The sequence below is a fragment of the Urtica dioica genome, chromosome 4 (genome assembly GCF_054948205.1).
Source record: "Urtica dioica subsp. dioica isolate 48M chromosome 4, U.dioica_male_clone48M_v1_H2, whole genome shotgun sequence".
In the NCBI taxonomy this organism is placed as follows: Eukaryota; Viridiplantae; Streptophyta; class Magnoliopsida; order Rosales; family Urticaceae; genus Urtica; species Urtica dioica.
Window position 1 is genome coordinate 32,609,754 of NC_142759.1, and position 13,126 is coordinate 32,622,879.

The 13,126-nt window shown below is 39.9% G+C and overlaps 1 protein-coding gene across 4 annotated transcripts; it reads right to left on the minus strand.

Annotated features, from left to right (window-relative positions):
* Positions 1 to 2,908: 2,908 nt before the first annotated feature.
* Positions 2,909 to 5,831, minus strand: LOC149401496 (denosine deaminases acting on tRNA). Of its 4 annotated transcripts, none has more exons than XR_016296370.1 (10): positions 5,626 to 5,831; positions 5,421 to 5,541; positions 4,708 to 4,865; positions 4,486 to 4,614; positions 4,297 to 4,398; positions 3,892 to 4,061; positions 3,738 to 3,814; positions 3,589 to 3,656; positions 3,368 to 3,455; positions 2,909 to 3,257 (listed from the first exon to the last, which is right to left on the minus strand). XR_016296370.1 is itself a non-coding variant. In XM_089611014.1 (10 exons), exons 1-10 carry the CDS (start codon positions 5,745 to 5,747, stop codon positions 3,147 to 3,149), a joined length of 1,182 nt encoding a protein of 393 aa, XP_089467140.1. In that variant the 5' UTR covers positions 5,748 to 5,831; the 3' UTR covers positions 2,909 to 3,146. The 4 variants fall into 4 exon arrangements, 2 of the variants coding, with proteins under 2 accessions (XP_089467140.1, XP_089467139.1); XM_089611014.1 differs by having other exon boundaries at positions 3,537 to 3,656; positions 4,708 to 4,849; XM_089611013.1 differs by having other exon boundaries at positions 3,537 to 3,656.
* Between the last annotated feature and the right edge of the window lie 7,295 nt (positions 5,832 to 13,126).

Below are 13,126 nucleotides of genomic sequence, written 5' to 3' on the forward strand. Positions count from 1 at the left end.
TGGCTGTCCTCAAGATCAATATGGCTAAAGCGTATGACCGGGTTGAATGGCTTTTTCTCGCCACCGTGATGCTTAAGATTGGCTTTGATGGTACTTGGGGGGAGTTGGTCATGAGGTGTGTCTCGTCGGTGAGTTTCTCCTTCAACACCAACGGGACAACACGGGGTCACGTGATTCCTCATCGGGGGCTTCGGCAAGGTGATCCCCTCTCTCCCTTTCTTTTCCTCTTTTGATTAGAGGGTCTCTCATGCCTCCTTAGTGAAGGAGAAAGGCGGGGATTGATTCAGGGGGTGAGGTTTGGTAGGAATGATCTTCATGTTTCTCACCTCTTCTTTGCCGATGATAGTATCATTTTTTTCGTGCTTCCATGGACGAGTGTGCGGCGGTTTCGGGCTGCCTTTCTACTTATTCGACGGCTTCGGGACAAGTGATAAACTTCTCTAAATCGGAGATCTGCTTTGGCTGCGATGTCCCCGATGAGGTAAAAAATTATGTTGCAGCGCGTCTTGAGGTTATCGTCACTCCGTGTCACCAGCGCTATCTTGGGCTCCCATCATTTACTGGAAGGAAGAAAAAAGAATTATTTGCTTTTTTCCGGGAGAGAGTGTGGGAAAAGATCAAGTCGTGGAGAGGTCTTTGGTTCTCGCAATCCGGTAGGGAGGACCTCATCAAATCGGTTCTTCAAGCTATTCCGAGCAATGTGGCTAGTTGCTTCCGTCTCCCCAAAGCCCTTATTGATGACCTCCATAAAGCTTTGGCTAAATTTTGGTGGGGAGGTTGCGGTGAATCGAGGAAAATTTATTGGTGTAAATGGGAGGAGCTTACGAAGAATAAGTCGAACGGGGGGCTCGGCTTCCAGGACCTCGAAAAATTTAACCAATCTCTTATAGCCAAGAATGTTTGGAGACTCCTAAGACGACCCGGCAGCCTTGTTGAGCGTGTTTTTAGAGAGAGCTATTTCCCGGATGGTGATCTTCTCAAAGCGTCGTGCGGTTCTACCGGTTCTTCTTTGTGGCGTACCATGATTTGGGGTAAGAAGATCTTAGAGAAGGGCTCGAGAGGGAAAGTTGGAGATGGTGAATCGGTCCTTGTTGCTAACGATAGATGGATTCCCCATTCTCACCGATTTCCCTGGTGGATACCCCGTTCATCCCGGTAGACATGAGGGTTGCGAAACTTAAATGATAAGATGGGAGGTGGAATTAAGCCTTGGTCCGAGCTATGTTTGGAGAGGAGGATGCAAACACTATCCTTAGCATCCCGGTGAGTCGTGTTGGGATTGCCGATGGAATTAGTTGGCATTATTCCAAGGACGAGGAGTACACGGTACGGAGTGGATATTGGGTGGCCATGACCGCGTCGCCGGTGGTTGGTCCGTCGATGTCGTCGGCTTCCTATACGTGGTGGTCTTACCCTTGGAAACTCTCAATTCCCCCGAAAACGAAACTCTTTGCTTGGAGAGTGTGCAAAGGTTGGATTCCGGTCAAGTCGAAGCTCGAGCGGCGAAGAATCTCGGAGGATAATTGCTGCCCACTTTGCTTGGAGGGACTGCAAACGGTTACACATGCAATTTGGGGTTGTCGATGGACCCGTAAAGTGTGGAAAATCGCCGGCTTTGGGGAATTGGTCAAAAATATCCGGGGGATGGATGCCACGAGCATCTTTATCAACGCCATGGAAGTTTTGAAGGTATGTAACTTTGATTTCTTTGTTGTCTTGACTTGGGAAATATGGAATCATAGGAATCAAGTGTCTTCCGGCAATAAGAAATGGTGCCCCACGGCGCTAGTGGAGTGGACCGGTGATTTCCTTGACAACTATAGAAAGGCTTATGCCGCCCCCGCCCCGGATAAGAGCAGCAACGGAAGTCCGACGTGGCCCCAGCCGGCGTTGGGGGTCACCGCTATTAGTGTGGATGCGTCCCTCGATATTACTCGGGGGCGTTTTGGGGCTGGTTGTGTTCTTCGGGACCATCGAGGTTTCGTCATCTCCTCGGCTATCTCGTGCGACCACCACGGTTTCTCCCCTGCGCTCGCGGAAGCTTCGGCTATCCTCCGGGGGCTGCTCACGGCTAAGGACCTCGGGCAGAATCGGGTGGTGGTGCAATCCGATTGCCTTAAGGTGGTCCGTGTACTCAAGGAGGGTCACGTCCCCATGACGAAATTGGGCACAATCATACATGAAATCAAGGTTTGTGGTTTGTATTTTTCAGCTTTTGACGTTATTCACATTTCGTGTTCGTGTAATGTAGTGGCCCATAATTTGGCCCGTTTTGCTCTTCATGTTGACTCGGATGTACATTGGTTGGGGCTTGTCCCGCCGTGCGCTATGCGATAAGTTTTATATGACCAAAGAGCCGTGATGTAACCACGATATTCATCCGCCATTGAAGTGAGGGTTTTAAATTTATTTCCTCTGTGGTGCCGTCCACGTTTACTAAAAAAAATCATAAAAGCAATAGCATTTAAAATAAAATAAAATAAATCAATCTACCACGTGGCAAACAGAGTGACAAAACGTTTCATTTTTAGGTATTCCTTCTTTTAGAGTAAGTACATAGCATTTCAGCTGATTGGCTTTATTTACAAGGAATTATCATAATTGGTATTGTGGGAATGCGTAATCTGGGTTTTATATTCGAGGTTCTTTACCCTTGAAATCAAAATTGATGTTTACAAGTGCGATTTTTTTTCTTTCGCATTTGTGCTATCCTTTGTTTGATTGTGGGTGAAACGAGGTCAAATGATTAGTGTATGTTTGCACTTGAATTACATTGTGAATTTTCCTGATGTCGAAGTCGGATTGCCATCCATGCCTCTGTAAATTGGAGGGCTGAACCAAGAGTATAACACGGCAGCGTGTTCAGATCTCATCAAGAGGGTACAGTTACGGGATCGTGATCCCGGAGTTGTAGCGCAATCCAATCAACTCTCTTCTTTATATTTACACGAATTTAAAATCCAAGCAAATATGAACACCTCCACTGGGCTCAAACATGTAATGGACGAGTAATAAAATGTCCATTAACTCCTAAAATACCAATGATATTAGATTTATCCCTTCTCTGCAATTTCGTTTAAAGCAGTTGTAAATGTCAACATCATGGGAGCCTAAAAAACACACTTAAACTGAGAAAAAAAACCTTGCTACCTCAAAACAGAGAATGCCTCGTAGGTTTGGGGTTTCAGTTGCCAATTACTAAAAGAAGGTATTCCTTTGAGAGCTTTCGAAGTCAAGTAGTAATTCTGAGCCATTCCCTTAACAAATAAATAAAAAATAAAAAATAAAAAGTAGGCATATTAGCACACACACACATAGCATGAATGTCATATACCGATGATCAAGATGTGTAGTTAGGATTTTTCACCTTGAGCCTGTGATAAGAAGTCTCGTCTGCCACGCAGTTGGGAGGTAATTTAGGTCTTAGCGACAAGAATGCCTCCAATAACCTTCTCCTGCAAAATTATTAACAAAGCCTAGTTGATAATTGCGCACATGTCAAAATCTTCTCAAAACATCGTTGAAAGATTCTTCACTTGCACAAAGAAGACTCGGTCGATGGAGATATAGCTCCTTTAGATGACGTGCCTTGCTTTCTTCCAGTGGTTCCGAGCACGACTTCATGCAAACCAGACTTATTCCAGCACAATGAATACCTATATGTATATATATATATACACGTCAGTGTATATGAATAGGCAGACAAGGAGAAAATACAAAAGAGCTTTTGTGAATACCCGCATGTTATAGTAGTTGAGGCAATATCTGAATGCTGAAACTCCAACGGCGGTATTGGAGCTGCGAAAAATTGTGGCTGCAATTGAAGTTTATAGCACTTAAAAAATATTTTGCTATTTAGTGAGTACTTCAAGGGGTTACATATGAACAGACCTTGTTCAAGCGAAAGGGGCTTGTAAGCTCGTTGGACAACGGCATAATTCGATCATGTAATGCTTTCTTCAAGCAATCCTCCGTAATCTTTTCTCCACGACTGTTGGGGGATTGACCAACGGTAATGGATGAGAGATAAATAGGTTTCAGAAAGTGCGACAGCAATGCTCCTGAAACGTGGATGAACTGTTCTTTCAACTAAACTTGAAATGTATCAATCTTTCTCTACCACTGTTCAGTGAATCAACACTCAAGTCAACTGAACTTCTCACTATCCCCAGTGTGTGCTACCATATTTCCATGTTGCATACAATTCTAAGCGGTATTATTCAAATTAAACCCAAACTACTTGTGGGTGATTTATGTAACTAAACGATTTTTCTACCTCGCTTCGTGATGACAAACCTTGGATTCCGACAACATTCCAACGGGATATCTTGTCAGAACAGCTTACTGACAAAGTTGCATCGCCTCGACCAGGCTTTCTTTGCACCGAATTTATCAAAGCTATAGCATTACCAGAAGAAAGTCAGAAATCATCTCGGTTTCAACAGCTCTTTAAAACTCTACTAATAAAATCTAAAGCTCAGTTACCATGATCTTTAACCGAATCCTCTTCACTTGCGGAGCAATTGGGCCCGGAACCTGACAAACCAGAAGCCCATTCTCTTGGCAAAATATTCCTTGAGGGCTCCAAGAGAGAACCAAACGAAGCGTCCCCACCTACAGAAATCTCAAAAGACGTGGTTTGTAATCAAATGAAGAATTATCTAGGTGTGCAAATAAAATATTCACTGAAGCTTTAGACGTTATTACATGGAAGCTGCGATATATACATATGCAATTCCCACCCGGTCTTCACTCTGTAATTTGGCCCACTCACAGTACCTTCTTCTAGTTCCAAACAACTCTTGTCGTCACATTTTCGGGTGATAGGACATTCAGAGTGTTGCCGAATCTGTGCACAGAAGTATCTGGTGCCAGATTAAAAAAAACAAATAAATGAATAAAAACGGATCTAAAGAAAATCTGTGCACAGAACCTTCCATGCCTATTTTGGCTTGAGCAAGAAGTTACATAAGAAAAAATATACCGCCACTTTCGCGCAATCTAAGAATACAAGAAGCTAATAATTGACTGACAAGAGGAGAAGGGTTCGAGTCACCGTGAAAGCAATTTGCTCAACAAAAAAGAAAGAAAAAAAAAGCTAACAATTGACAGTCTATCCAAGAGGTTCAAAATTCAAATACAGAGACAAGCTCAAAAAGCCTAATTATAGTCCTCATATGACAATTATAAACATAAAAATAAGCCTTCATGAAAATGAAAGGCCTTGTTACCCCATGTTAAGCTAAAGAAGCTGTTCTGGCGATTGTTGAATCAGAATTCCAGAGTCAAGATAGTCTACGACTGTTATGATTCAATTTAAGTTAAAACTAACTGTGATAAGAAGTTTCAAGTTGGCCAGGTTCCCAACGAAAAAAAATGTCACTCATTTTCTCATTACTCAAACGGTGTATAAGATATACCTTAACAGAGCTCTTCGCGCGACGATTTCGGCGTGAGAATCGTTGACCACGTCGCCATAGGAGCTCAGTCGCGACCTCCCGAGGCATTTCGTCCCGGTTCCCAAAGCAACAACTTCTAATTCTGCGTTCAAATAAGCAATGAACCAAAAAGCAAGATGTCAGAAGCGAATTGATTTCCCGAGAAAGCTAAATCGAAAGCGATTACCGCGAGAAGGAGAGGAAATGAGGAACGAAGCCAAGACGGTGACTTCGCGGCCCTGAGGCTTCCCTTTCTTCGGTAGGGTTCTGTAAAACGACAATACCTTGTCTGAAACCTCGTTTCCCCATCGGAGTTCTGTCTCGGAGCTATTCATTCAGTCAAGCGTGGGTTTTGGAAGACGAAGCTCCGAGGTTTTTGGTCACAAAAAAGTTCGCCTTCCTTTTTGGGCCTACTTCTAGGGATTAATTGTACGGAAAATATGAAAGTATATATTGTATTTAATCGAAATGCGAGATTTATCCTCTCGATTTTTAAAAATTTCAAACATATTTATTCAGCTTAATATAAATGACATATACATTTCCTAAAAAATATTATATTACAAATATCACTATTTTCGTTTATTTTTTACTAAATAATAAGGGTCTTTTAGCTATATAGTCATTTGACTTATAGCGTTTTCTATAATAACTAACATTTTGATAATTTATTCTCTCGATTTCTAAAAATTTCAAACATATTCATTCAGCTTAATATAAATGACATATACCTTTCCTAAAAAATTTTATATTACAAATATCACTATTTTCGTTTATTTTTTACTAAATAATAAGAGTCTTTTAGCTATATAGTCATTTGACTTATAGCGTTTTCTATAATAACTAACATTTTGATATTTTTTTGCAAACACTCACCTGAACTTAATTACGACACTCAAAATGACAAAAAAAACCCAAAATATGCGGGAATATTTTTGGGTATTTTTGTTTTTTTAAGTGTCGTAAATAAGTTGAGATGGCTATTTACAAAAGGTTGACTATTTTGCAATTCTTAGATTTTTGGTGGCTTATTTGGCTAATTTTTTGTAAAAATAATTTGAAGTCCCCAAAATACCATTAATTGAATAAATATTTATATAGTATTTTATTAAAAAAATCAAAATCTCTCTTTCTAAAAAAAATCTTTAATTTTTGTAAAAAAAAATTTAATTTAATTTTTTTTTATATAGAATATCACATATTCATGAGCAAATATTTCTTATTTCCCTTTCTCATTTGGGCGTGTGACTTGAGGCTTCTAGAAGCAAAATTGTTTCCTCTTTTGCTTGCCTTGGCTGCCCATCACACCTTCCTCCTAGAGGAAATTTGTTTCCTCTTTTCATTTTGGCAAGTATCTTTATACATTAATGCACAAAATAAACTCTCTTCCACACTATGGGTTGCACGAATTTTTGTCTCCCTTTCCCTTGGGTTGGACGGCCAAATGGGTCACACTATGTTTCTAGATTTTTCTTCATTTGTTCATGTCAACATAAGAAAAGCTCATTAAGAGTTTTCAAGTAAAATTCTATGAAATGAAATTAATCATCAAGGCCCAATTAACTTATCATGGCCGAGCATCAATATGTCATCAAATGACATTGTCAAAAAATTTATTTACATTCATTTCATCTTATGTCCAAAAAGACAAAAATACCCTTTTGACAATTTTCTATAAACTTGTCTCGTTTTTGTTTTGACTTAACTTCTAGTTTAACTATTCCTACTCGATATGATTTGTGACAGTGACCTCATGGATCCAAATGAACAAAGCTTGAGCTAAAAACTTGGACTCAAAAGTTCACAAACTTTTTCCAATTTTTTAGCTTAATGTCAACTGACTCCACTAAAGAGTTGACACTGAAAATCTCTCGGTTCAAATGAATTTATTTTCTACTAAAGACTTCAACCTAATTGTAATTAGTGGATCCATTGAATATTATCTATGTTTACCATTCATGAATATCATCAGCTAGTCGGGATTTACAAAATTACCATTTTACTCTTGTAGCTGTTATTTCCTCAACTCATTTGTCGCTTGTGAATAAGTTAGAAACAATGTATTGACGATGAGCTAACAAGTCACATTGTCTCATCCAAAAGAGTCAAGACTCAATTTGGACACTGGCCAATTCATTTATTCACATTCCAAGGAACAAAGCATGAGGTGATATATATTGCATTTCAGCAATCTTGTACATGAATTCCATATCTATGAGAACTTCACAAAGTTACTCATGAGATCTTCACAACTTAGTACTTCACCAATAGGTCCTGTTCAAAATCACATAGTGAGTCCGAACTCTGACTTTCTCAAATGAGAATACGTAAGCTGTGAAATGGCATGTCTCATTTCAGGATTAAGGTAAGCATGATGCAATTCATACGTAGTGACTTCGAGACATAAGAGGTTAAATGGTTTGTTCTTATATTGTCTCTATAAGTGCACTGGTCAATTCAATACCTTCAGAAGATACCTAGAAGATCTATAGAGTCTCCAACTCTCAATGTCCCATAACCAGACATCATAGATTCTCCTAAGAATCGTACTGAGGTCAATAGTCCTTTGACAATTAGATTGCGAATATATCGTTTTAAGCAAACCATGAAGAGTTTGTTCATGAAAATCTATATTTGTCACTTCATGTGTTGTTAAGTTTGTTTATGGACTAAAGACTGAGGTTTTATCATAAAGCTTCATACAAAGAATAATGAATGAACGTTTCAACTTTTTATTGATAAATAAGCAATTACAATAGTAATTACTCATCATTACCTATGAGTAATATACTACCAGAAACACAACTTTACCTTCGTGAGACTTTATTACATCAAATGTACAATAGTAAAGACTACAACTCTTCTTGTGGGCACCATTGACAACAAATAGATGAGCCGTGTGTTTACAAGTTAATACACGAAGGTAAAGTTGTGTTTCTGGTAGTATATTACTCATAGGTAATGATGTGGGTAATTTATCTGAGGTTAAGGTCTGGCTGGCAAAACAATTCGATATGAAGGATCTAGGAGAAGCCGCGTACATTCTGGGGATCCAAATCTTTCGAGATCGGAAAAACCAGACTTTGTCGCTCTCTCAAGCATCTTATATTAATAAGGTGATGGATCGCTTCTCGATGCAAGACTCCAAGAAGAGCCAAACACCCTTTAGGCATGGAGTCTCACTCTCTAAGGACCAGTCTCCAAAACCAGCACAAGAGATTGAAGACATGAGGAAAATTCCTTACGCCTTAGTCGTAGGAAGTCTCATGTATGATATGCTTTGCACTAGACCTGATATCTGCTTCGCAGTTGGCGTAGTTAGCCGTTCTCAATCAAACCCTGGACCCGAGCACTAGATTGTTGTTAAGCATGTTCTCAAGTATCTTCGAAGAACTAGGAACTTGATGCTTTCATATTCAGGTATTGACCTGACTATGACGGGATATACCGACTCCGATTTTTAAGCGGATAAGGATTCCAGGAAATCCACTTCAGGATCTGTGTTCATCCTTAATGGTGGATCTGTTGTTTGGAGGAGTATTAAGCAATCTTGCATTGCTGACTCCACAATGGAAGCAGAATATGTAGCTGCTTGTGAAGCATCCAAATAGGCTGTATGGCTTAGAAAATTCCTTCAGTATTTGGAAGTTGTTCCAAACGTCGACGAGGCCATGACCCTGTTGGAATTGATCTAGGGTTTAAGAAAAAGATTAAACGCTTCGGGAAGCGGCGGAATTTTAAAAAATTTCTTTTCAAGTAAAAACAGTTTTTACTAACCTAGACAAAGAAGCAAGTACATGTAATTAAAAACCAATATGAGCTAAGAGTTTACTAACCTTTCTTGAAGCTTGAACTTTGAAGAAGCTTTTGGAAAGTTTGCAACGCTCGTCTCCCCTCGCAGCACGTCTCTCTTCCTTTCCTCGGCACCTCGAGCAACCACGAAAGTTTCTATCACTAAATCACTCGAAATAAAGGAATTAGTGAGTGGGCACTTTTAAACACTACGACTTAAGAACAAGTCTTGAAGTCGCAGAGCTAAACACTAGGTCGAGTGAGGACCTAGGTGCCAAGACAAGAAAAATCGAAAATAAACTAGAGAGAGAGAGAGGATTTTCGGCCACAAGTTCTAGAGAGAGAGTCTCTCAAATCTCTTAAACTTGGATGAATAAAATGTGAGGAAATGAGGCTCCTATTTATAGGAGAGGTCTCACCTTCAATAAGGTAGTTTCCTCTTTTATAGAATATCACATATTCATGAGCTAATTTCCCTATTTCCTACTTGAGACACACGGCCAAAACAAGTCTTCTAGAAGCCTTGATTTGTTTCCTATTTTGTTCAAGGATAGCCTTTTATCTCAACATGGCCAATTCCTTATGCATCCCATATGCAAAATTTGTTTCCTCTTTTTCTTTTGGCAAGTATCTAAATACATTTATGCACAAAATAAACTCTCTTTCCTTGGGTATTATGGGCGCCTATTCTCATCTAGAAGGAGCTTCTAGAAGCTTCTTCATTTGTTCATGACAACATGAGAAAAGCCCATTAAGAATTTTCAATAAAATTCTCATGAAATGAAATTAATTCACAAGGCCCAATAATCAAGTTATGGCCGAGTGACATTAAGTCATCAAATGAACTTGTCAAAAAATTGATTGACATTCATTTCATCATATGTCTCAAAAGACAAAAATACCCTTTTGACTATTTTCGTTCTTGTTTTGACTTAGCTTCCAGTTTAACTATTCCTATCGATGTGATTCGTGACAGTGACCACATGGACCCAAATGAAAAAAGCTTGAGCTAAACACTTGGACTCAAAAGTTCACAAACCTTTTCCAAGTTTAGCTTAATGCCAACTGACTCCACTAAAGAGCTGACACTGAAAATCTCTCGGTTCAAATGAATTTGTTTTCTACTCAAGAATTCGACCTAATTATGATGAGCGGATCCACTGAATATTATCTATGTTTACCCTTCATGAATGTCATCAGCTAGTCGGGATTTACTAAATTACCATTTTACCCTTCTAGCTGTTATTTCCTCAACTCCTTTGTCGCTTGTGAATAAGTTAGAAACAATGTATTGACGAGGAGCTAACAAGTCACATTGTTTCATCCAAAAGAGTCAGGACTCAATTTGGACACTGGCCAGTTCATTTATTCACACTCCAAGGAACAAAGCATGAGGTGACATACATTGCATTTCAGCAATCTTGTACATGAATTCCATATCTATGAGAACTTCACAAAGTTACTCATGACATACTCACAACTTAGTACTTCACCAATAGGCCTTGTTCGGAATCACATAGTGAGTCCGAACTTTGACTTTCTCAAATGAGAATACTAAGGTGTGAAATGGCATGTCTCATTTCAGGATTAAGGTAAGCATGATGCAATTCATACATAGTGACTTCGAGACACAAGAGGTTAAATGGTTTGTTCTTATATTGTCTCTAGAAGTGCACTGGTCAATTCAGTACCTTCGGAAGATACCTAGAAGAACTATAGAGTCCCAAACTCTCAATGCCTCATAACCAGACATCATAGATTCTTCTAACAATCATACTGAGGTCAATAGTCCTTTGACCCTAAGATTGCGAATATATCGTTTTAAGCAAACTACGAAGAGTTTGTTCATGCAAATCTACATTTGTCTCTTCGTAAGTTGTTAAGTTTGTTTATGGACTAAAAGACTAAGGTTTTATCATAAAGCTTCAAACAAAGAAAGAATGAATGAACGTTTCAACTTTATTAATGAATGAATAGGCAATTACAAGCAAGAGTCTTCATGAGACTTTATTACATCAAATGTACAAAATAAAGACTACAACTCTTCTTGTGGGCACCATTGACAACAAACTCCCACTTGACTCAAAGAAGGTGTGTGTAGTCCTTCATGCCTAATCCTTCACGATGTTGGTCGAAGACCTTGTTCGCTAGGGCCTTGGTGAATGGATCTGCGAGGTTGTCCACCGTTGAGATCTTCTTCAATTCCACGTCTCCGCGCTGCACGATCTCTCGAATCAAATGGTATTTCCTCTCAATATGCTTAGAGCGCTTATGGCTTCTAGGTTCCTTTGAGTTAGCGACAGCCCCACTATTATCACAATAAAGGGTCATGGGCTCGTCGACGTTTGGAACAACTTCCAAATACTAAAGGAACTTTCTAAGCCATACAGCCTCTTTGGATGCTTCACAAGCAGCCACATATTCTGCTTCCATTGTAGAGTCAGCAATGCAAGATTGCTTAATACTTCTCCACACAACAGCTCCACCATTAGCATCAAGTTCCTAGTTCTTTGAAGATACTTAAGAACATGCTTAACAGCAATCCAGTGCTCGGGTCCAGGGTTGGATTGGAAACGACTAACTACGCCAACGGCGAAACAGATGTCAGGTCTAGTGCAAAGCATAGCATACATGAGGCTTCCTACGGCAGAGGCGTAAGGAATCTTCCTCATGTCTTCAATCTCTTGTGCAGTCTTGGGAGACTGGTCCTTAGAGAGTGAAACTCCATGCCTAAAGGGTGTTTGACCCCTCTTGCGGTCTTGCATCGAGAAGCGATCAATCACCTTATCAATATAAGATGCTTGAGAGAGCGACAGGGTCCGGTTTTTCCTATCTCGAAAGATTTGGATTCCCAGAATGTATGCGGCTTCTCCTAGATCCTTCATATCGAATTGCTTTGCCAGCCAAACCTTAACCTCAGATAACTTACCCACGTCATTACCAATGAGTAGTATATCATCGACATATAGTACCAGAAACACAACTTTGCCTTCGTGTATTAACTTGTAAACACAAGGCTCATCTATTGACAGTTCAAAGCCAAAGCTCTTTACAGTTTCATCGAATCTAATATTCCATGACCTAGATGCTTGCTTTAATCCATAAATGGACTTAAGCAACTCACAAACCTTGGTCTCTTGACCTTTATCCACGAAACCGTCTGGTTGAGCCATGTAAATGCGCTCGTCAAGATTGCAATTCAGAAAGGCTGTCTTGACATCCATTTGCCAGATCTCATAGTCGAGAGCTGCAGCTATGGATAGGAGTATGGGGATGGATTTAAGCATCGCGACTGGCGAGAAGGTTTCTTCATAGTCAATACCTTCTTGTTGGGTATAACCATTCGCCATAAGTCGTGCTTTGAACGTCTCGACGTTCCCATCAGGACCCATTTTCTTCTTGTATATCCACTTACACCCTACGGGTTTAATCCCTTCAGGAAGGTCTACAAGTTTCCAGACTTTGTTGACATACATCGAGTGCATTTCAACTTTCATGGCGTCAAGCCAAAGGTTTGATTCAGAACAAGCCATCGCTTGGCTATAGGAAACAGTGTCATCCATGTCGGAGACGGCTACAAGAGAGTCTCCATAAGACATGTACCTGTCAGGCTGTTGAACAGCCCTCCCACTACGTCGAAGTACTACTTGACGAGATTCTGATGAGTTAGGTTGTGTTTCAGTTGGGGTAAGAACAGTTCTTAAAGATGAGGTAGAAGCTTCCTCACCCAACTTTTCTTCAAGCACAATTTTGCTTCTAGGTTTCACATCCTTCATAAAGTCCTCCTCAAGGAAACGAGCATTCGTGCTAACGAAAGTCTTATCGTCCTCAGGACTACAGATAGTAAAACCTTTGGTTTCCTTTGGATATCCCACAAACAGACACAATTCTGACCT